This window comes from Tribolium castaneum, chromosome 4 (genome assembly GCF_031307605.1).
Source record: "Tribolium castaneum strain GA2 chromosome 4, icTriCast1.1, whole genome shotgun sequence".
In the NCBI taxonomy this organism is placed as follows: Eukaryota; Metazoa; Arthropoda; class Insecta; order Coleoptera; family Tenebrionidae; genus Tribolium; species Tribolium castaneum.
Genome location: NC_087397.1, coordinates 6,556,597 through 6,579,503, shown reverse-complemented (window position 1 = coordinate 6,579,503; position 22,907 = coordinate 6,556,597). Strand labels below are relative to the sequence as shown.

General features: G+C 35.1%; 6 protein-coding genes across 6 annotated transcripts; 5 read left to right on the top strand and 1 right to left on the bottom strand.

The window, feature by feature from the left end:
• Window positions 1-1,222: 1,222 nt before the first annotated feature.
• On the top strand, window positions 1,223-2,906 carry LOC663954 (alpha amylase). Its single transcript, NM_001114376.1, has 5 exons — window positions 1,223-1,404; window positions 1,454-1,605; window positions 1,644-1,848; window positions 1,895-2,099; window positions 2,147-2,906. Exons 1-5 carry the CDS (start codon window positions 1,231-1,233, stop codon window positions 2,881-2,883), a joined length of 1,473 nt encoding a protein of 490 aa, NP_001107848.1. The 5' UTR covers window positions 1,223-1,230; the 3' UTR covers window positions 2,884-2,906.
• A 1,234-nt stretch (window positions 2,907-4,140) lies between these two features.
• On the top strand, window positions 4,141-5,847 carry LOC664009 (alpha-amylase). Its single transcript, XM_964141.5, has 5 exons — window positions 4,141-4,347; window positions 4,397-4,548; window positions 4,587-4,791; window positions 4,838-5,042; window positions 5,090-5,847. Exons 1-5 carry the CDS (start codon window positions 4,174-4,176, stop codon window positions 5,824-5,826), a joined length of 1,473 nt encoding a protein of 490 aa, XP_969234.1. The 5' UTR covers window positions 4,141-4,173; the 3' UTR covers window positions 5,827-5,847.
• A 1,157-nt stretch (window positions 5,848-7,004) lies between these two features.
• Window positions 7,005-8,714, top strand: LOC664022 (alpha-amylase). Its single transcript, XM_964287.5, has 5 exons — window positions 7,005-7,213; window positions 7,263-7,414; window positions 7,454-7,658; window positions 7,705-7,909; window positions 7,957-8,714. The coding sequence occupies exons 1-5, from the start codon at window positions 7,040-7,042 to the stop codon at window positions 8,691-8,693; spliced, it is 1,473 nt and encodes a 490-aa protein (XP_969380.2). The 5' UTR covers window positions 7,005-7,039; the 3' UTR covers window positions 8,694-8,714.
• Window positions 8,715-9,949: 1,235 nt separating this feature from the next.
• On the top strand, window positions 9,950-11,658 carry LOC664041 (alpha-amylase). Its single transcript, XM_015985150.2, has 5 exons — window positions 9,950-10,157; window positions 10,207-10,358; window positions 10,398-10,602; window positions 10,649-10,853; window positions 10,901-11,658. Exons 1-5 carry the CDS (start codon window positions 9,984-9,986, stop codon window positions 11,635-11,637), a joined length of 1,473 nt encoding a protein of 490 aa, XP_015840636.2. The 5' UTR covers window positions 9,950-9,983; the 3' UTR covers window positions 11,638-11,658.
• A 2,388-nt stretch (window positions 11,659-14,046) lies between these two features.
• On the top strand, window positions 14,047-22,085 carry LOC664389 (alpha-amylase-like). The gene is given in 6 exon segments (XM_008203250.3): window positions 14,047-14,262; window positions 14,306-14,451; window positions 14,501-14,705; window positions 14,751-14,955; window positions 16,127-16,429; window positions 16,476-22,085. Coding segments are annotated over 6 exon segments (1,452 nt in total). The 5' UTR covers window positions 14,047-14,088; the 3' UTR covers window positions 16,895-22,085.
• Window positions 18,393-20,093, bottom strand: LOC103315140 (alpha-amylase). Its single transcript, XM_015984425.2, is given in 5 exon segments — window positions 18,393-19,103; window positions 19,106-19,359; window positions 19,410-19,614; window positions 19,661-19,806; window positions 20,079-20,093. Coding segments are annotated over 5 exon segments (1,317 nt in total). The 3' UTR covers window positions 18,393-18,406.
• Window positions 22,086-22,907: the final 822 nt, after the last annotated feature.

The following is a 22,907-nucleotide window of genomic DNA, read 5'->3' as shown; positions in this document are numbered from 1 at the left end:
CGTACGATCATTGTGATAAAATAGTTCAAGAATAATCCAGTTTTTAATTCTTGAAAATGTTTGAGTACACAAGTGATAAAATAAATAACAATAGAAAACTTATGAATTTGAAGCATTTATTTTCAATCCCGAAAAACACTCCATCAACTAAAAAATTGATGAGTTTTGCAATGAGCAATTAAACTGTTTTGAAAGTACCATTAATTGTTATTACCAAAATTGGCGGTTATTCGTAAACACAATCGACTTTCGCAACAAAATATCAACGCACAAGAAATTTTTATATTAATTATATCACTAAGTAGACCTTGGTTTAGTAAAACCAAAATACGAAAGTAAGTGTCTTTATCATGTGGTTAAAAAAATCACGCACGACTGACTTAAGTAGAGGTATTCATGCTCATCAACAAATCAAGGTAATTCTTCCTCTTAGAGCAATAATTAATGATTTTAACAAGGTGAATAAGTATCCATTAAAATATTTACGGTTATTATTACATTAATAAAATTTCAAATGTTCATATGTTAACAAATCATTAATTGCTGTAATGAATCCAACTCGATTTGATAAGGTAATAAAACGACTCTATTTATTAAAGACTCCAATTCGGAAATAAGCTTCGATGATAAAAGTGATTTCTTGCAAAGTGCAACCATTTAGTTGCATTTTTACATGTAAACCAATTTCAAAGTTAACTAGTTGGGAATAATTTAAAACACACTGTATTTACGGCTATATTACATGTTAACAAATTACTAATTGCAATGATAAGGCAATAAAATGATTTGGTTAGTGGAAGATTTTTGTGGACACATTTTTAATCTCAAAAGATATAATCAAAAGTTCAAAAATCCCTTGGAATATATTGTTTGCAAATTAATCACGAACCTAACACACCCACAGTGAATGGACAAGCATAAAATTAGATTAAAATTAGAAAAAAAATTGATTTTTAACTTTCTCAACAAAGTGGGCACGTTGTAGTGAACTAGAAAACACAATTATCTCCTCTGCTAACAAATTTAATTCAAATTTTGTCTCTTGTCAACTTTACGACTCATTAACTCAGTTAATACAAGTCACTTATTTATCGCTAAATCTCCGATAATTTCACAACAAACTATCACAATTTATCTAAAATTAATCATAATTTGATGTAAGTGCTCACAAATACGAGTAGTATAAAATAATTGCCGTGGGATCACACAATCAGACTCGAGTCCGACACAATGCATTTCAAACCCATCCTCGTCCTGTGTTTAGCAACTTTGGCTTTGGGCCAAAAAGACCCACACTTTGCCGCTGACAGAAACTCAATCGTGCATTTATTCGAATGGAAATGGTCAGACATCGCTGACGAGTGCGAGCGATTCTTGGCACCGAAAGGCTTCGGCGGAGTTCAAGTAATTAGTTTCGTTTAATAATTTGAACGATTTAATTGAACCATTTAAGATTTCACCACCTAACGAAAATTTGGTCGTAACAAGCAGTAACAGACCATGGTGGGAGAGGTACCAACCGGTGAGTTACATCCTCAATACGCGATCAGGGGACGAAGCGGCTTTGGCTGACATGATCAGTCGATGCAATGCCGTTGGAGTCAGGTATTTAACAAACTAGGAAAAAATTAATTTTTGGCCAGGATTTATGTAGATACTGTCATCAACCACATGACTGGGATGGGCGGTACTGGGACCGCTGGCTCACAGGCGGACCGTGATGGGAAAAATTATCCGGCAGTACCATATGGGTCTGGAGATTTTCACGACTCTTGCACTGTTAATAATTACCAAGATGCCAGCAATGTGCGGAATTGTGAACTTGTGGGACTTGCTGATTTGAATCAAGTACTATCTAAGTTGATAAAAAACTCGAATTGGTTTGAATTTTTAGGGTTCGGATTACGTCCGAAGCAAGATTATTGAATACATGAACCACTTGGTCGACCTGGGGGTTGCAGGGTTCCGAGTGGATGCAGCAAAACACATGTGGCCGGCCGACCTAGAGGCAATTTACGCCAGTTTGAAGAATTTAAACACTGATCATGGTTTTCTCGACGGCCAGAAACCGTTCATCTTTCAGGAAGTCATAGATTTGGGTAAAAAACATGACTTGTGGACGATTTTTCCAAAATTAAATCCCCAGGTGGTGAAGCAATCAGCAAACATGAATATACCGGCTTCGGTACTGTCATAGAATTCCAATATGGGCTAAGTCTAGGTAACGCTTTCCAAGGGGGCAACCAACTGGCCAATTTGGCCAACTGGGGCCCGGAGTGGAACCTGCTTGATGGTCTCGACGCCGTTGCTTTCATCGACAACCACGACAACCAAAGAACAGGGGGCTCCCAGATCCTCACGTACAAAAACCCAAAACCGTACAAAATGGCCATTGCTTTCATGCTAGCGCACCCATATGGTACCACCCGACTGATGTCGAGCTTCGCCTTTGATAACAACGACCAAGGGCCGCCGCAAGACGGTGCTGGTAATTTGATAAGCCCGAGTATCAATGACGATGGTACTTGTGGTAATGGGTACGTGTGCGAGCACCGATGGCGCCAGATTTTCAACATGGTTGGGTTCAGAAACGCCGTTCAAGGAACGGGAATTGAGAACTGGTGGTCGGATGGTAACCAGCAGATCGCCTTCGGGAGAGGAAACAAAGGATTTGTCGCCTTCACCATTGGGTACGACCTCAACCAGCATTTGCAAACAGGACTGCCGGCTGGGTCGTACTGTGACGTGATAAGTGGTAACGCGGAAAATGGGTCTTGTTCGGGGAAAACCATCACGGTTGGAGGAGATGGATATGCCGATCTTTCCCTCGGAGCTAATGAAGATGACGGAGTGATTGCCATTCATGTTAATGCCAAATTGTAAACAAATAAACTGTATTTATTACACGTGTCTTGTTATTAAAAACCTTGATTAAATTTTTGATCCAGTGATAAATATTTGGCGACCTTCTTCACTATTTTTGCCAAGTCTTAAATCACTACATAAATTGACATTTTGACATTCAGTACCGAAGCAGAAGAAGAAAATAACAATCACTACTAACAAAATTTTTAATCCAAAAAAACACTTTATCAATTAAAAAATTGATGAGTTTTGCAGCTGTTTTAAAAGTGTCATTAATAGTTATTATTATAATTGGCGGTTAGTCCTAAACAAAATCAACTTCTGCAACAAAATATCAACGTTCAAAAATTTTTTAAATTAATTATATCACTAAGTAGCTATTACAAGTGCAGTCGATCAATAGTCACAGCAATGACTGATTTATTGAAACAAGAATAATTATTTCGTCAAATAATAAATAAATTAAAGTCGGCAAAGAGTTACTATGACGACTCTAAGTACTTGTTTTTTAAAATAACATTTTGCGGAGTCAAAGCATTTCCTAAAATAACTATGATTTTCATCTAGTCGTCTGTGAATTTCTCATGTAAAATCAGAAAATGCCGCTTTATAGAACTAATGACAGGCTTTAAACACCTAATTTTACCATTCTCTATTTATTAAAGACTTAAAATTTATTAAAATTTATTAAAATTTTTCCAAATTTTAAAAGAAATAAGTGGCAATTTTTTCAGTAAACCAATTTCAAAGTTAACTAGATAAAAATTATTTAAAAACACACAGTTTTATTTACAGTTATATTACATGTTAACAAATTACTAATTGCTGTAATGATAAGGCAATAAAATGATTTGGTTAGTGGAAGATTTTTGTGGACACATTTTTAATCTCAAAAGATATAATCAAAAGTTCAAAAATCCCTTGGAATATATTGTTTGCAAATTAATCACGGACCTAACACACCCACAGTGAATGGACAAGCATAAAATTAGATTAAAATTCGAAACAAATTTTTACAAAAAAATTGATTTTTAACTTTCTCAACAAAGTGAGCACGTTGTAGTGAACTAGAAAACACAATTATCTCCTCTGCTAACAAATTTAATTCAAATTTTGTCTCTTGTCAACTTTACGACTCATTTACTCGGTTAATACAAGGCACTTATTTATCGCTAAATCTCTGATAATTTCACAACAAACTATCACAATTTATCTAAAATTAATCATAATTTGATGTAAGTGCTCACAAATACGAGTAGTATAAAATAATTGCCGTGGGATCACACAATCAGACTCGAGTCCGACACAATGCATTTCAAACCCATCCTCGTCCTGTGTTTAGCAACTTTGGCTTTGGGCCAAAAAGACCCACACTTTGCCGCTGACAGAAACTCAATCGTGCATTTATTCGAATGGAAATGGTCAGACATCGCTGACGAGTGCGAGCGATTCTTGGCACCGAAAGGTTTCGGCGGAGTTCAAGTAATTAGTTTCGTTTAATAATTTGAACGATTTAATTGAACCATTTAAGATTTCGCCACCTAACGAAAATTTGGTCGTAACAAGCAGTAACAGACCATGGTGGGAGAGGTACCAACCGGTGAGTTACATCCTCAATACGCGATCAGGGGACGAAGCGGCTTTGGCTGATATGATCAGTCGATGCAATGCCGTTGGAGTCAGGTATTTAACAAACTAGGGAAAAATTAATTTTTGGCCAGGATTTATGTAGATACTGTCATCAACCACATGACTGGAATGGGCGGTACTGGGACCGCTGGCTCACAGGCGGACCGTGATGGGAAAAATTACCCGGCAGTACCATATGGGTCTGGAGATTTTCACGACTCTTGCACTGTTAATAATTACCAAGACGCCAGCAATGTGCGGAATTGTGAACTTGTGGGACTTGCTGACTTGAATCAAGTACTATCTAAGTTGATAAAAAACTCGAATTGGTTCGAATTTTTAGGGTTCGGATTACGTCCGAAGCAAGATTATTGAATACATGAACCACTTGGTCGACCTGGGGGTTGCAGGGTTCCGGGTGGATGCAGCAAAACACATGTGGCCGGCCGACCTAGAGGCAATTTACGGCAGTTTGAAGAATTTAAACACCGATCATGGTTTTCCCGACGGCCAGAAACCGTTCATCTTCCAGGAAGTCATAGATTTGGGTAAAAAACATGACTTGTGGACGATTTTTCCAAAATAAAATCCCCAGGTGGTGAAGCAATCAGCAAACATGAATATACCGGCTTCGGTACTGTCATAGAATTCCAATATGGGCTAAGTCTAGGTAACGCTTTCCAAGGGGGCAACCAACTGGCCAATTTGGCCAATTGGGGCCCGGAGTGGAACCTGCTCGATGGTCTCGACGCCGTTGCTTTCATCGACAACCACGACAACCAAAGAACAGGGGGCTCCCAGATCCTCACGTACAAAAACCCAAAACCGTACAAAATGGCCATTGCTTTCATGCTAGCGCACCCATATGGTACCACCCGACTGATGTCGAGCTTCGCCTTTGATAACAACGACCAAGGGCCGCCGCAAGACGGTGCTGGTAATTTGATAAGCCCGAGTATCAATGACGATGGTACTTGTGGTAATGGTTACGTGTGCGAGCACCGATGGCGCCAGATTTTCAACATGGTTGGGTTCAGAAACGCCGTTCAAGAAACGGGAATTGAGAATTGGTGGTCGGATGGTAACCAGCAAATCGCCTTTGGGAGAGGAAACAAAGGATTTGTTGCCTTCACCATTGGGTACGACCTCAACCAGCATTTGCAAACAGGACTGCCGGCTGGGTCGTACTGTGATGTGATAAGTGGTAACGCGGAAAATGGGTCTTGTTCGGGGAAAACCATCACGGTTGGAGGAGATGGATATGCCGATATTTCCCTCGGAGCTAATGAAGATGATGGAGTGATTGCCATTCATGTTAATGCCAAATTGTAAACAAATAAACAGTATTTATTACACGTGCCTTGTTATTAAAAACCTTGATTAAATGTTTGATCCAGTGATAAATATTTGGCGACCTTCTTCACTATTTTTGCCAAGTCTTGAATCACTACATAAATTGACATTTTGACATTCAGTACCGAAGCAGAAGAAAAAAATAACAATCATTACTAACAAAATTTTTAATCAAAAAAAACACTTTATCAATTAAAAAAATGATGAGTTTTGCAGCTAGTAATTAAACTGTTTTAAAAGTGCCATTAATTGGTATTACCAAAATTGCAACAAAATATCAACGTACAAAAATTTTTAGATTAATTATATCACTAAGTAGCTCATTACAAGTGCAGTCGATCAATAGTCACAGCAACGACTGATTTATTGAAACAAGAATAATTATTTTGTCAAGTAATGAATAAATTAAAGTCGGCAAAGAGTTACTATGACGACTCTAAGTACTATGATTTTTATCTGAGAATTTCTCATGTAAAATCAGAAAAAGCCGCTTTTTAGAACTAATGACAAGCTTTAGACACCTAAAATTACAATTCTCTATTTATTAAAGACTCCAATTTGGAAATAAGCTTCGATGATAAAAGTGATTTCTTGCAAAGTGCAACCATTTAGTTGCATTTTTACATGTAAACTAATTTCAAAGTTAACTAGATGAGAATAATTTAAAAACACACTGTATTTACGGCTATATTACATGTTAACAAATTACTAATTGCTGTAATGATAAGGCAATAAAATGATTTGGTTAGTGGAAGATTTTTCTGGACACATTTTTAATCTCAAAAGATATAATCAAAAGTTCAAAAATCCCTTGGAATATATTGTTTGCAAATTAATCACGAACCTAACACACCCACAGTGAATGGACAAGCATAAAATTAGATTAAAATTCGAAACAAATTTTTACAAAAAAATTGATTTTTAACTTTCTCAACAAAGTGGGCACGTTGTAGTGAAGTACAAAACACAATTATCTTCTCTGCTAACAAATTTAATTCAAATTTTGTCTCTTGTCAACTTTACGACTCATTTACTCGGTTAATACAAGGCACTTATTTATCGCTAAATCTCTGATAATTTCACAACAAACTATAACAATTTATCTAAAATTAATCATAATTTGATGTAAGTGCTCACAAATAGTATAAAATAATTGCCGTGGGATCACACAATCAGACTAGAGTCTGACACAATGCAATTCAAACCCATCCTCTTCCTGTGTTTAGCAACTTTGGCTTTGGGCCAAAAAGACCCACACTTTGCCGCTGACAGAAACTCAATCGTGCATTTATTCGAATGGAAATGGTCAGACATCGCTGACGAGTGCGAGCGATTCTTGGCACCGAAAGGTTTCGGCGGAGTTCAAGTAATTAGTTTCGTTTAATAATTTGAACGATTTAATTGAATCATTTAAGATTTCGCCACCTAACGAAAATTTGGTCGTAACAAGCAGTAACAGACCATGGTGGGAGAGGTACCAACCGGTGAGTTACATCCTCAATACGCGATCAGGGGACGAAGCGGCTTTGGCTGACATGATCAGTCGATGCAACGCCGTTGGAGTCAGGTATTTAACAAACTAGGGAAAAAATTAATTTTTGGCCAGGATTTATGTAGATACTGTCATCAACCACATGACTGGGATGGGCGGTACTGGGACCGCTGGCTCACAGGCGGACCGTGATGGGAAAAATTACCCGGCAGTACCATATGGGTCTGGAGATTTTCACGACTCTTGCACTGTTAATAATTACCAAGACGCCAGCAATGTGCGGAATTGTGAACTTGTGGGACTTGCTGATTTGAATCAAGTACTATCTAAGTTGATAAAAAACTCGAATTGATTTGAATTATTAGGGTTCGGATTACGTCCGAAGCAAGATTATTGAATACATGAACCACTTGGTCGACCTGGGGGTTGCAGGATTCCGAGTGGATGCAGCAAAACACATGTGGCCGGCCGACCTAGAGGCAATCTACGCCAGTTTGAAGAATTTAAACACTGATCATGGTTTTCTCGACGGCCAGAAACCGTTCATCTTCCAGGAAGTCATAGATTTGGGTAAAAAACATGACTTGTAGACGATTTTTCCAAAATAAAATCCCCAGGTGGTGAAGCAATCAGCAAACATGAATATACCGGCTTCGGTACTGTCATAGAATTCCAATATGGGCTAAGTCTAGGTAATGCTTTCCAAGGGGGCAACCAACTGGCCAATTTGGCCAACTGGGGCCCGGAGTGGAACCTGCTTGATGGTCTCGATGCCGTTGCTTTTATCGACAACCACGACAACCAAAGAACAGGGGGCTCCCAGATCCTCACGTACAAGAACCCAAAACCGTACAAAATGGCCATTGCTTTTATGCTAGCGCACCCATATGGTACCACCCGACTGATGTCGAGCTTCGCCTTTGATAACAACGACCAAGGGCCGCCGCAAGACGGTGCTGGTAATTTGATAAGCCCGAGTATCAATGACGATGGTACTTGTGGTAATGGGTACGTGTGCGAACACCGATGGCGCCAGATTTTCAACATGGTTGGGTTCAGAAACGCCGTTCAAGGAACGGGAATTGAGAATTGGTGGTCGGATGGTAACCAGCAGATCGCCTTCGGGAGAGGAAACAAAGGATTTGTCGCCTTCACCATTGGGTACGACCTCAACCAGCATTTGCAAACAGGACTGCCGGCTGGGTCGTACTGTGACGTGATAAGTGGTAACGCGGAAAATGGGTCTTGTTCGGGGAAAACCATCACGGTTGGAGGAGATGGATATGCCGATCTTTCCCTCGGAGCTAATGAAGATGACGGAGTGATTGCCATTCATGTTAATGCCAAATTGTAAACAAATAAACTGTATTTATTACACGTGTCTTGTTATTAAAAACCTTGATTAAATTTTTGATCCAGTGATAAATATTTGGCGACCTTCTTCACTATTTTTGCCAAGTCTTAAATCACTACATAAATTGACATTTTGACATTCAGTACCGAAGCAGAAGAAGAAAATAACAATCACTACTAACAAAATTTTTAATCCAAAAAAACACTTTATCAATTAAAAAATTGATGAGTTTTGCAGCTGTTTTAAAAGTGTCATTAATAGTTATTATTATAATTGGCGGTTAGTCCTAAACAAAATCAACTTCTGCAACAAAATATCAACGTTCAAAAATTTTTTAAATTAATTATATCACTAAGTAGCTATTACAAGTGCAGTCGATCAATAGTCACAGCAATGACTGATTTATTGAAACAAGAATAATTATTTCGTCAAATAATAAATAAATTAAAGTCGGCAAAGAGTTACTATGACGACTCTAAGTACTTGTTTTTTAAAATAACATTTTGCGGAGTCAAAGCATTTCCTAAAATAACTATGATTTTCATCTAGTCGTCTGTGAATTTCTCATGTAAAATCAGAAAATGCCGCTTTATAGAACTAATGACAGGCTTTAAACACCTAATTTTACCATTCTCTATTTATTAAAGACTTAAAATTTATTAAAATTTATTAAAATTTTTCCAAATTTTAAAAGAAATAAGTGGCAATTTTTTCAGTAAACCAATTTCAAAGTTAACTAGATAAAAATTATTTAAAAACACACAGTTTTATTTACAGTTATATTACATGTTAACAAATTACTAATTGCTGTAATGATAAGGCAATAAAATGATTTGGTTAGTGGAAGATTTTTGTGGACACATTTTTAATCTCAAAAGATATAATCAAAAGTTCAAAAATCCCTTGGAATATATTGTTTGCAAATTAATCACGGACCTAACACACCCACAGTGAATGGACAAGCATAAAATTAGATTAAAATTCGAAACAAATTTTTACAAAAAAATTGATTTTTAACTTTCTCAACAAAGTGAGCACGTTGTAGTGAACTAGAAAACACAATTATCTCCTCTGCTAACAAATTTAATTCAAATTTTGTCTCTTGTCAACTTTACGACTCATTTACTCGGTTAATACAAGGCACTTATTTATCGCTAAATCTCTGATAATTTCACAACAAACTATAACAATTTATCTAAAATTAATCATAATTTGATGTAAGTGCTCACAAATACGAGTAGTATAAAATAATTGCCGTGGGATCACACAATCAGACTCGAGTCCGACACAATGCATTTCAAACCCATCCTCGTCCTGTGTTTAGCAACTTTGGCTTTGGGCCAAAAAGACCCACACTTTGCCGCTGACAGAAACTCAATCGTGCATTTATTCGAATGGAAATGGTCAGACATCGCTGACGAGTGCGAGCGATTCTTGGCACCGAAAGGTTTCGGCGGAGTTCAAGTAATTAGTTTCGTTTAATAATTTGAACGATTTAATTGAATCATTTAAGATTTCGCCACCTAACGAAAATTTGGTCGTAACAAGCAGTAACAGACCATGGTGGGAGAGGTACCAACCGGTGAGTTACATCCTCAATACGCGATCAGGGGACGAAGCGGCTTTGGCTGACATGATCAGTCGATGCAACGCCGTTGGAGTCAGGTATTTAACAAACTAGGGAAAAAATTAATTTTTGGCCAGGATTTATGTAGATACTGTCATCAACCACATGACTGGAATGGGCGGTACTGGGACCGCTGGCTCACAGGCGGACCGTGATGGGAAAAATTACCCGGCAGTACCATATGGGTCTGGAGATTTTCACGACTCTTGCACTGTTAATAATTACCAAGACGCCAGCAATGTGCGGAATTGTGAACTTGTGGGACTTGCTGATTTGAATCAAGTACTATCTAAGTTGATAAAAAACTCGAATTGATTTGAATTATTAGGGTTCGGATTACGTCCGAAGCAAGATTATTGAATACATGAACCACTTGGTCGACCTGGGGGTTGCAGGATTCCGAGTGGATGCAGCAAAACACATGTGGCCGGCCGACCTAGAGGCAATCTACGCCAGTTTGAAGAATTTAAACACTGATCATGGTTTTCTCGACGGCCAGAAACCGTTCATCTTCCAGGAAGTCATAGATTTGGGTAAAAAACATGACTTGTAGACGATTTTTCCAAAATAAAATCCCCAGGTGGTGAAGCAATCAGCAAACATGAATATACCGGCTTCGGTACTGTCATAGAATTCCAATATGGGCTAAGTCTAGGTAATGCTTTCCAAGGGGGCAACCAACTGGCCAATTTGGCCAACTGGGGCCCGGAGTGGAACCTGCTTGATGGTCTCGATGCCGTTGCTTTTATCGACAACCACGACAACCAAAGAACAGGGGGCTCCCAGATCCTCACGTACAAGAACCCAAAACCGTACAAAATGGCCATTGCTTTTATGCTAGCGCACCCATATGGTACCACCCGACTGATGTCGAGCTTCGCCTTTGATAACAACGACCAAGGGCCGCCGCAAGACGGTGCTGGTAATTTGATAAGCCCGAGTATCAATGACGATGGTACTTGTGGTAATGGGTACGTGTGCGAACACCGATGGCGCCAGATTTTCAACATGGTTGGGTTCAGAAACGCCGTTCAAGGAACGGGAATTGAGAATTGGTGGTCGGATGGTAACCAGCAGATCGCCTTCGGGAGAGGAAACAAAGGATTTGTCGCCTTCACCATTGGGTACGACCTCAACCAGCATTTGCAAACAGGACTGCCGGCTGGGTCGTACTGTGATGTGATAAGTGGTAACGCGGAAAATGGGTCTTGTTCAGGGAAAACCATCACGGTTGGCGGCGATGGGTATGCCGATATTTCCCTCGGAGCTAATGAAGATGACGGAGTGATTGCCATTCATGTTAATGCCAAATTGTAAACAAATAAACAATGTTTATTAGTCGTGTCTTGTTATTTAAAACCTTGATTAGATTTCTGATCGAGTGATAAATATTTGGCGACCTTCTTTACTATTTTTGGCAAGTCCTGAGTCAAAAAAATTGACATTTTGACATTCAATACCGAAGCGAAGATAATAACAATCATTACCAATAAACAAACTCGAGATTTTTAGCCTTGATAACCCGAATAAAATCGTTATATCTCGCCTCCGATAAACACATTTCCTTCAATAAACAAAAATTTACTTTCCGTAAGAAGCTTGCGCCGTATTTGGACGCAAGTTGATTATGCACTCAAACGCTCGGCTCGTAATTATTTTCTCCTACGATAGCCACGGAGAGAATAGTAAATAACTATTGTAGTTTCATTCATAGCGAAGTGTGTCATGAACGACCGAAAATTCCGGCTCAGATTCAAAATATCTTTCCATCAGGAAATAAAAATTGTTTTTATTAACGGATTTATGAGGCGTTGAAAATGATACACTTTTAAATGCATTTCCGGCGGTCAGAAGAAACCAAAATTAAAATATAGAAAGTACTATTAAAATAAAAAATCCAATTCTAGGCATAAACATCAGATTTAATTAGCAGGTAAAAATCAATAAGTGGCGCCTAAAGCCATAAATAAATTTCGCCCCGCTTGTTAATTTTTTTCTATACGAGGTGAACCTGAAGAAAGTTTATTTCATTATTATTTTTTGGGGCTAGCGACTTTTTTTTACGGATTTTGATGCCAAATCTAAGTAATGCTTGTTCTTAGTAATTAATTAATTAAATTTTAAGCAATTTTAGAAAAAAAACTGAAAAAAAAAATCAGGCACAGAGATATAAAGAGCTGAATTGTGGACGATTGTTAGTTTTAGAGATATCGTAAAAATAAGTATACTTTTAATAGACGCATCTTCCATATGTTATTAAAACTTTTCTAGATTTTCTTTTATTTTTTTATTAATTGTGATAATGGTACAGGTATCGCAATAATTGTAAAATTTTTCTTCATTAAACGCTTATTGTTTATTTATAGTAATTAGTAATAAAAATACATACCTACATAATTAAAAAATAGAAAAAAATTAAAGATGATTAAAAACAACAATGAAGAATTTTTCTGGCTTTCTTCTACTAACTAATACTATTAAAATAAAATACTACGTTAATAATTTTGTTCAAACTGAGGATATTAGGCATTTTTTATGCACATTATTGCCATAGCGCGTTTAATTTAATATTAGACTGTGTAGATCTAAAGAAGTATTTTACTCTTTTTAATGCTGAAAATGATCTTTCACCTCTACAATTAGTCACCTCTTTACAAGCTAAGAATTTCGACAAAATTACAAGATTCGTAAACGTGTTTGTCTGCATCAATATTTTTCAGCTTAGATTTTTTTACTAAGTCCAAGTATCTATTAAAAGAAAGACATTATGTGCTTAACTTGAAGTAATTCGCCTTCTAACTTATAATCAAGATCTTCAATGTAAATTTGAATCGACTTTGAGCATTTTTTTTACTTCACTCGTGGTCTAAATAATATAAAAACTTCTTTCTTTAAAGAAAAATACGTCTTCAAGCTTAAATCCCTTTGGTTTCTGCAATAATACTGCAATGCGCAGTAAAATAATAAAAGCACAGTAAAAATATAATAAATGCACAGTAAAATAATAAAAGCACAAACAAAATAATAAATGCACAGTAGAAATATAATAAATGCACAGTAAAAATATAATAAATGCACAGTAACATAATGAAAGCACAGTAAACATAATAAATGCAAAGTAAAATAACAAAAGTACATTAAAAAAATAATAATAAATGCACAGTAAAATAATAAAAGCACAGAAAAAATAATAAATGCACAGTAAAAATGATAGATGCAAACTAAAATAATAAATGAGCAGTAAAATAATAAAAGCACAGTAAAAATAATAAATACACAGTAAAAATAATAGATGCAAACTAAAAATAATAAATGAGCAGTAAATAAGCGTTCATTACCTAAACTGTGTAAACTAAAAATTGCATATACATCAATATTTTTCAGCTTAGATTTTTTTACTAAGTCCAAGTATCTATTAAAAGAAAGACATTATTATGTGCTTAATTTGAAGTAATTCGCCTTCTAACTTATAATCAAGATCTTCAATGTAAATTTGAATCGACTTTGAGCATTTTTTTTTACTTCACTCGGGGTCTAAATAATATAAAAACTTCTTTCTTTAAAGAAAAATACGTCTTTAAGCTTAAATTCCTTTGGTTTCTGCAATAATACGCCACTGAAGAGTAATATTTTTGCAAAGAAAAAATACAGAAATTAAGACTCGTTGAACCAAACCATGTCAGAAAGTAGTTTTTATTTGCCCAAGAAAACATAGATAAGTTGGGGTCATCTTGTCTCTTGATAACCAAAACCACTCGTTCTCACAAGATGTTAAGCCTTGTGTCGTGTCTGTGTTTTCTCCCCTTGATAGCCTCCTCGTACAAATCGCCCCATTTCTCCCCCAACCGTTCCACCATCGTCCACCTTTTCGAATGGAAATGGTCGAGCATCGCCTCCGAATGCGAAAACTTCCTCCAGCACAAAGCCTACGCCGGCGTTCAGGTAATAAATATGGTTTTAATCCGCGGCTTTTACCCTTTTGTAGGTTTCACCCCCGAACGAAAACTTAATAATTGACGGCCGACCTTGGTGGGAAAGATACCAGCCTGTGAGCTACGTATTGATTACGAGGTCCGGTAACGCGAGTTCTTTCGCTGATATGGTCAAGAGATGCAACGCAGTGGGCGTGAGGTGCCCGAAAAAGCGTCTCGATTTCGGTTATTTGAGGGAAATGTTGCAGAATTTACGTTGATGCTGTTATTAATCACATGTCGGCGGGAAATGGGGTCGGGACCGGTGGCAGCGTGGCAAATGCCTCGCATAAATTTTACCCAGGAGTGCCATACGGCCCCGATGATTTCAATAAAAATTGCGAAATAACCAACTTTGATAATAACGAAAATGCAAGAAACTGCGAACTGGTCGGTCTGAAAGACTTGAATCAGGTAAAGCGCTAAAGCACGTCGAGTCGCTTTTGTAACTTTTCCCAGAGCAAGAAATACGTGAAGGGCAAAATAATCGAATACTTGAATCATTTAATCGACCTGGGGGTGGCGGGGTTCCGAATCGACGCCGCACGACACATGTGGCCCTCAGACTTGAGAGAAATCTACTCGAATTTGAAAAATCTAAACACTGAGTTTGGCTTTGCCGAAAATTTGAGACCGTTTATTTACCAGGAGGTGCCAACAATGGGTAAATAAGTGACACGAATCTTCAGTCATAACTTATGGGTATAAATTAAATGCACAGTATTTTATTTAAACGACAAGTATTTTTGATCAGCAAAAATAATAACTGCACAGAAAAAATAATAAATGCACAGTAAAAAAATTATAATAAATATACAGTACAAATAATAAATGCACAGTAAAATAATAAGAGAACATGAAAAAATAATAAATCTACAATAAAAATAATAAATGCACATTGAAATAATAAAAGCACAGTAAAAAAATAATAGTAAATGTACAGCAAAAATAATAAATGCACAGTAAAATAATAAGAGCACAGAAAAAATAATAAATCTACAGTAAAAAAATTATAATAAATATACAGTAAAAATAATAAATCTACAGTAAAATAATAAAAGCACAAAAAAAATAATAAATCTACAGTAAAAATAATAAATGCACAGTAAAATAATATAAGCACAGTAAGAATAATAAATGCACATTAAAAATAATAAATGCACATTGAAATAATAAAAGCACAGTAAAATAATAAGAGCACAGAAAAAATAATAAATCTACAGTAAAAATAATAAATGCACATTAAAAATAATAAATGCACATTGAAATAATAAAAGCACAGTAAAAAAATAATAATAAATGTACAGTAAAAATAATAAATGCACAGTAAAATAATATAAGCACAAAAATAATAAACCCACAGTAATAATAATAAATGCACAGTCAAAATAATAAATGCACAGTAAAATAATATAAGCACGGTCAAAATAATAAATGCATAATAAAAATAATAATTGCACATTGAAATAATAAAAGCACAGTAAAAATAATAAATGCACAGTAAAATAATAAAAGCACAGTAAAAATAATTAAAACACAGAAAAAATAATAAATGCACAGTAAAATAATAAATGCACAGTAAAATAATAAAAGCACAGTAAAAATAATAAATACACAGCAAAAATAATAGATGCAAACTAAAAATAATAAATGAGCACTAAATAAGCGTTTATTACTTAAACTGTGCGAACTAAAAATTGCATATACATTTTTTTTACTGGGCACTTGAACGGAACAAATTTTAATAAAATACTGTGCGTGGTTTACATGTCATTTAATTTTTTTGCTGTGCAAAATATTATATTATACCGATCACTTATAGTTTTTTTATTCAGACAAGGAATATACAAAATTGGGAGCTTTGGTCGAGTTCAATTATGGGAAATCGTTAAGTGATGTGTTTAGAGGCAATGATAAATTAAAATGGTTGGTCAATTGGGGCCCATCGTGGGGTCTAATCGATGGTTCAGACGCTGTTGCGTTTATTGACAACCACGACACCCAGCGGGACAAAAATGGGCACATTTTGAGCCACAAAAAAGCAAAGCAGTACAAGATGGCAGTTGCGTTTATGTTGGCACACCCATATGGTACGACCCGGATTATTTCGAGTTATGCCTTCAATGATTTCAATTAAGGTTTGTGTATTTTAAGTTTTCTTAATTTTGGGTTTAATAAATTTAGGTCCCCCGGCTGATAAGACCGGTGATTTAATTCCTCCAAACTTTAATAAGGATAACACTTGTGGCAATGGTTACGTCTGCGAGCATCGCTGGAGAGAAATCTACAGCATGGTTCAATTCCGGAACGTCGTTGCTGGGACCGGTGTTGAAAATTTCTGGTCGAACGATGATCAGCAAATATCGTTCTGTCGCGGAAATAAGGGTTTTATAGTTTTTACTAATTGGGGCGATGTTAAGCGGGATTTACAGACGTGTCTACCTCCCGGGATTTACTGTGATGTTATATCAGGAAGTCTGGAGGCCGGAAATTGCACCGGGAAAGCCGTTAGAGTAAAAAGTGACGGCAAAGGGTTTATTCGGCTGGGGGCGCTTGAGTTTAATGGTGTCCTGGCGATACACGAAAAGTCAAAATTGAAATAATTTAGTCAAATGAATTTTAATAAAATTGCCTGGCGCTGAAGTTCTATACATACCAAATCAACACAAACGTTTGGATTAAATCGAAAAATAAATTATTTGTCCGCTCCAAAATTGTAAAACAGGAATAAATAAAATTATTAATGCGCCGGCAAGGTCAATACAGCCGACCATAACGTGTTTACGAAAGGAAAATAAAACACAATTAAATCAATCGATTTATTTTTTACTGTTAACAAACACCGCAACAACTCCTTCGAAGTCCAATTTGTTTTCCAAATTTCCTGAAATAATGCCACTTTAAATTTTTTCAGTAAAATTTTCTCTATTTGCGAACGCAATAAATCCACTACTCCCTCGTGAAAACACAATCTGTTGTTTGTTATTTGACCACCAATTCCCAATCTCAGTCCCTGAAACTGTATTCCTGAAATCGACCATGTTTTTCACTTGGAGCCAACGGTGTTTACACATAAAACCGTTCCCAAAAGAATCATCCAAGTAAATAATTGGAGATTTGATGTTTTTGTCCGAATCCAGCGGATTTCCTAATCCGCAATTTTTAAGCGCTTTTCTTAAAACTCTAAATAAAGTTGTTTTGTTGAAAATGAAAATAATTATTAAATTCCTAAACTGATTTATTGTTTCTTAAGTAGGTTTTAAAAATCCTACAGATACTTTTTCAAATTTTTTTACCAGTACGTGTATTTAGTTTATTTAGTTATTTTATATTTAATGATTTTTTGTTTCTCAGGCTTCCAGTATTTCAGTTTTTTAGTTTCTTTATTATCTTTTTTTTGCCGTTTTATAGTTTTTTAATTATCACTTATAGATCTACAGAATTTTACTCTTACTGTTTTTTAGTGTTTTGTGTTACAGTTTTTAAGTTTTTTAGCATTTTAGCCTTTTAGTTTATTGGTTTTTTATTCAATATCTAATGTTTCAATTTATTAGTGTTTATTTTTTCAATTCAATAATGAATAGTTTATTCAATTTGTTAGTTTTTCAGACGTTTAGTTCTTTACAGTTTCAGACTCAATAATTTTTAGTTTCACAATTTAAAAAGTTTCATTGTCAATTTTTTTATTTTTTGAATATTTAAAGTGTGTTTTTGTTAGAAAAACTAAGCAGAATTAACCATATAATTTCTGTGAAAAGACGCGCTCTAAAACCGGTTCACTGGTGTCTTATTTGTCTCAGAAATGAGTAAGTGACCAATAAAAATATAAAAATCACCGCTTACCAGTGCACAAAAAATTGCTATTGATTTAAGCATTTGAAATTTATAAGTTTTGTTTTTATTTAGACAATTTAATAATTTTTGAAAAGCAAAAACAAAATTTTTCTCTTTAAAATATTGATAATGCAAACGTTCCTGATTTTGGTATTAGTATTTTTCCATACAGTGAGTTCATTTTCTAGGTTGAGATAAATAATTCTTACAGAAAAACGAAACAAACAGCCGTACATAACGTGTTTACAAAGGAAGAATAAAACACAGTTAAATTAATCGATTTATTTTTTACTGTTAACAAACACCGCAACAACTCCTTCGAAATCCGACTCCAAAATCCTAACACTGGCGACTCCTTTACCATCAACAACCACACTCTTGCCGGTGCAAGTCTTGTTGACCAAACTCCCCGAAATAATGTCGCAATAAGTGCCGGCAGCTAGCCCAGTTTGAATTTTCTCAGTCAAATTTCCTCCATTTGCGAACGCAATAAATCCAACACTCCCTCGAGAAAACGCAATCTGTTGTTCGTTATTTGACCACCAATTCCCAATCTCAGTCCCTGAAACCGCATTCCTGAAATCGACCATGTTCCTCACTTGGGGCCACCGGTGTTCACACACAAAACCGTTCCCACAAGAACCATCCGAGTAAATAATCGGAGATTTTACGTTTTCGTCCGAATCCTGCGGAGGACCTACGTCCTTGTTGTGGAAAAAGTAACTGGAAATGATCCTTGGCAAGCCATAGGGGTGTGATAGCATGAAAGCTAGGGCCATTTTGTACTGTTTTAGAGTTTGGTAGTTTAAAATTTGGCCGTTTCTTTGGTTGTTGTGACTGTCGACAAACACAACTGAGTCGTTGGTTGGGATGAAACCCCAGTCGGGGCCCCAATTTTGCAAATTCGTTAAATTGTCTTTGCCGCTGAAGACACGACTTATCGCCGGACTAAATCTCGACTCGAGCACATTTCCCAATTGTCTGTGGAATAATTACGAAATATTTCTACAAAATTATGTGTTTTTTTTTTACCAAAAACTGGAACGTCTTGGTAGATAAAAGGTCTGGTTTTGGGCGGGAAAAAACTCGTGTTGAGATCGTTAAGTTTGGAGTAAATTTCTTCCAATTGTTCGGTCGCGATGTATTTAGCTGAATCAACCCGGAAGCCTGCAACCCCTAGCCCAATCAACTTATTCAAATACGTTACAATTCTCAGTTGGACGTTCTGTGTGGACTGAAATGAAACTTTTATCCTCCACGAATCGAAACTTCCCACTCAAATACTTGGTCTAAGTCTCTCAGATTATTAAGTTCGCAGTTCCTCACAACTTCGGGATCTAAATAATTCGGAATATTACAAGTAGGATGAAAATCCTCCGGAGTGTAAGGCACGCCGGGATAAATTTTATCGTCGCTCATTGCTTTATTTCCTGCCGTGCCAATTCCGGTAAAAGCCGCCATGTGGTTGAAGATCACATCTGCATAAATCCTGGAATGATTTATTCATCGCGTGGCGAAATCCTGAGTTTGATTACCTAATTCCGACTTTGTTACATCTGGAAATCATGTCAGAGAGTTGGGATTCGGAGCCTGAGCGAGTGGTGAGGTTGTAACTCACGGGCTGGTATCTTTCCCACCATGGGCGGCCTTTGACAATCACGTTTTCGGCGACTGGCGAAATCTAGCCATTAAAAAGATAAAAACGAGATAAAGTGATCAGCATTTTTTATTAATTTCTACTACCGAAAAAATATTTTTTTTGCAATAACTTTTATTACGAAAAAAGCAAACAACACAAACTCGGTTTTGTCGAAAACTTAAAATTATCTATAACAGAAAAAAATTAAAAAGAAGTTAATTAACTATTGAACTTAAATATTGTTCTAAATTTACTGTTGTAAAACTAATTCGTTTTTGCGCAAAAATTCATCCCAACCTAGAAAATAAACTCACTGTATGGAAATACATACTAGTGAGATTAATAAATTGTCTATATAAATAAAAACATAACATAACTCATATTTCTAATGTCCAAGTTAATAATTCAAAAGATATAAAGAACAACTGAGTTTTTGCTGAAAAACTTGCAAAATGTTTGAGTTTGAACACAAACTAATTGCGAGAATCAATCTGAGAAAACTGAGAAAACAGCGAAATTCCGAACAGTTTAGCCGACATTTACAAAATAATCAAACAGTTTTTTGCTCAGTTTTAATCGTTTTATGATTGGTCAGTTTTACAGTTGGGAATGCAATATCCCTCCCATATCCAATGACAAACGCTTCAATAGTCTTGCAACTTTTTGTGCACCAGATAAACAAGTAGGAGGAGACTTTTATAATTTTCTTGGTCAATTACTCATTCCAGAGACAAATAAGACACAGAACGAGATTTCGCTTTAGATGCGAATAAAATGATCAATTCTGCTTAGTTTTTGAAATAATTTAATTTTTTTGACAACTACTTTTTTAATTTTTATAATTATATTTTCAATTACTCTTTTCTGAAACAAATGAGACACCAGTTAACCGGTTTTAGAGACGGTGTTTCTCTCAGAACAGAATTTTGTCTCAGATGCGAATAAAATGATAAATTTTGCTTAGTTCTTAAAATAATTATTTATTGTGACAAGAACATACTTTTTTATTTATTACACTGGTAAATTGTTTTTTATTTTAAACTCGAGGCTGATAACATACAAAAAATTTTTAAAATTAAGAAATAATTTAATAGAAAATTAAATTAGGAGTCTATATTTTCAAAAATAAAAGTTCATACTTTGATGAAAAAGAAACTAAAAACCTAAAAACACAAAAAACTAAAAAAAATATTGGGATTAAAATTCTAAAGAACTCAGCGATTGAAGAACTGAGAAACTATAGAACTGGAAAAGAGAAACACTAATAAATTAAAGCATTAGATTCTTAATAAAAAACCAAAACACTAAGAGACTGAGAAAAAAAACTCAAAAACTAGAATACAAAAATACTAAAAAACAATAAGACAAACAATAAGTGACATAAGCCGTTCTCGTCAAAACTATAACACAATTTGTTCTTTTGTGTTAAAATATAGCGTTTTCATTATGTTTTTTTTGTAAATTTATTTTATTTTAAGCAAAAAATCGTACAGAATAAGCGGTTTTTTTGTAAAAGTAAATCATAATTTGTTTTTTTTTGCCTGAATAAAGCGTTTTCAGTCTTTTGGATGTAAGCTTTTTTTTTTCTAACAAAGAATCAAAAAAATATGACGTTTTGAGTATGTTCAAAAATAGTTTACTCGTTTCGCAGCAAGAAATCTTATGAAATAAGCCGTTTTTATTTAAACTATTAAATTTTTTAATTGTTTTTTTGAACCAGAATAAGGTGTTTTCGGAGTGCTATCTGAAAGATTTTTCGTTTTAAAGTAAAGAATCTTTTGAAGTAGGCTGTTTTCAACCAGACTCTAACATAATTCGTTCTTTTGAGCCAGAATTTAATGTTTTTATCTTGTTTGTTGAAAAAAGTTTTTATTATAAAATAAAATATTTTCTGATTTTTAGGCAAGAAATTGTCTAAAATTAACTACTTTCTTTTAAACTGGTTCATAAACATTCACTATAGAAAGTATAATAATAATAATAATAATAATAATAATATAATAATAATAATAATAATAATAATAATAATTGAGAATTGGTGGTCGGATGGTAACCAGCAAATCGCCTTTGGGAGAGGAAACAAAGGATTTGTTGCCTTCACCATTGGGTACGACCTCAACCAGCATTTGCAAACAGGACTGCCGGCTGGGTCGTACTGTGATGTGATAAGTGGTAACGCGGAAAATGGGTCTTGTTCGGGGAAAACCATCACGGTTGGAGGAGATGGATATGCCGATATTTCCCTCGGAGCTAATGAAGATGACGGAGTGATTGCCATTCATGTTAATGCCAAATTGTAAACAAATAAACAGTATTTATTACACGTGCCTTGTTATTAAAAACCTTGATTAAATGTTTGATCCAGTGATAAATATTTGGCGACCTTCTTCACTATTTTTGCCAAGTCTTGAATCACTACATAAATTGACATTTTGACATTCAGTACCGAAGCAGAAGAAAAAAATAACAATCATTACTAACAAAATTTTTAATCAAAAAAAACACTTTATCAATTAAAAAAATGATGAGTTTTGCAGCTAGTAATTAAACTGTTTTAAAAGTGCCATTAATTGGTATTACCAAAATTGCAACAAAATATCAACGTACAAAAATTTTTAGATTAATTATATCACTAAGTAGCTCATTACAAGTGCAGTCGATCAATAGTCACAGCAACGACTGATTTATTGAAACAAGAATAATTATTTTGTCAAGTAATGAATAAATTAAAGTCGGCAAAGAGTTACTATGACGACTCTAAGTACTATGATTTTTATCTGAGAATTTCTCATGTAAAATCAGAAAAAGCCGCTTTTTAGAACTAATGACAAGCTTTAGACACCTAAAATTACAATTCTCTATTTATTAAAGACTCCAATTTGGAAATAAGCTTCGATGATAAAAGTGATTTCTTGCAAAGTGCAACCATTTAGTTGCATTTTTACATGTAAACTAATTTCAAAGTTAACTAGATGAGAATAATTTAAAAACACACTGTATTTACGGCTATATTACATGTTAACAAATTACTAATTGCTGTAATGATAAGGCAATAAAATGATTTGGTTAGTGGAAGATTTTTCTGGACACATTTTTAATCTCAAAAGATATAATCAAAAGTTCAAAAATCCCTTGGAATATAT

What these genes read in the sequence shown, in the direction of transcription:
- LOC663954 (NM_001114376.1), top strand. Translation starts at nt 1,231, where the DNA reads ATGCATTTCAAACCCATCCTCGTCCTGTGTTTAGCAACTTTGGCTTTG. An exon ending in AAGGCTTCGGCGGAGTTCAA is followed by an intron (nt 1,405 to 1,453) that starts GTAATTAGTTTC and finishes GAACCATTTAAG; the next exon opens with ATTTCACCACCTAACGAAAA. An exon ending in TGCAATGCCGTTGGAGTCAG is followed by an intron (nt 1,606 to 1,643) that starts GTATTTAACAAA and finishes ATTTTTGGCCAG; the next exon opens with GATTTATGTAGATACTGTCA.
- LOC664009 (XM_964141.5), top strand. Translation starts at nt 4,174, where the DNA reads ATGCATTTCAAACCCATCCTCGTCCTGTGTTTAGCAACTTTGGCTTTG. An exon ending in AAGGTTTCGGCGGAGTTCAA is followed by an intron (nt 4,348 to 4,396) that starts GTAATTAGTTTC and finishes GAACCATTTAAG; the next exon opens with ATTTCGCCACCTAACGAAAA. An exon ending in GACTTGCTGACTTGAATCAA is followed by an intron (nt 4,792 to 4,837) that starts GTACTATCTAAG and finishes TCGAATTTTTAG; the next exon opens with GGTTCGGATTACGTCCGAAG.
- LOC664022 (XM_964287.5), top strand. Translation starts at nt 7,040, where the DNA reads ATGCAATTCAAACCCATCCTCTTCCTGTGTTTAGCAACTTTGGCTTTG. An exon ending in TGCAACGCCGTTGGAGTCAG is followed by an intron (nt 7,415 to 7,453) that starts GTATTTAACAAA and finishes ATTTTTGGCCAG; the next exon opens with GATTTATGTAGATACTGTCA. An exon ending in CCAGGAAGTCATAGATTTGG is followed by an intron (nt 7,910 to 7,956) that starts GTAAAAAACATG and finishes TAAAATCCCCAG; the next exon opens with GTGGTGAAGCAATCAGCAAA.
- LOC664041 (XM_015985150.2), top strand. Translation starts at nt 9,984, where the DNA reads ATGCATTTCAAACCCATCCTCGTCCTGTGTTTAGCAACTTTGGCTTTG. An exon ending in AAGGTTTCGGCGGAGTTCAA is followed by an intron (nt 10,158 to 10,206) that starts GTAATTAGTTTC and finishes GAATCATTTAAG; the next exon opens with ATTTCGCCACCTAACGAAAA. An exon ending in GACTTGCTGATTTGAATCAA is followed by an intron (nt 10,603 to 10,648) that starts GTACTATCTAAG and finishes TTGAATTATTAG; the next exon opens with GGTTCGGATTACGTCCGAAG.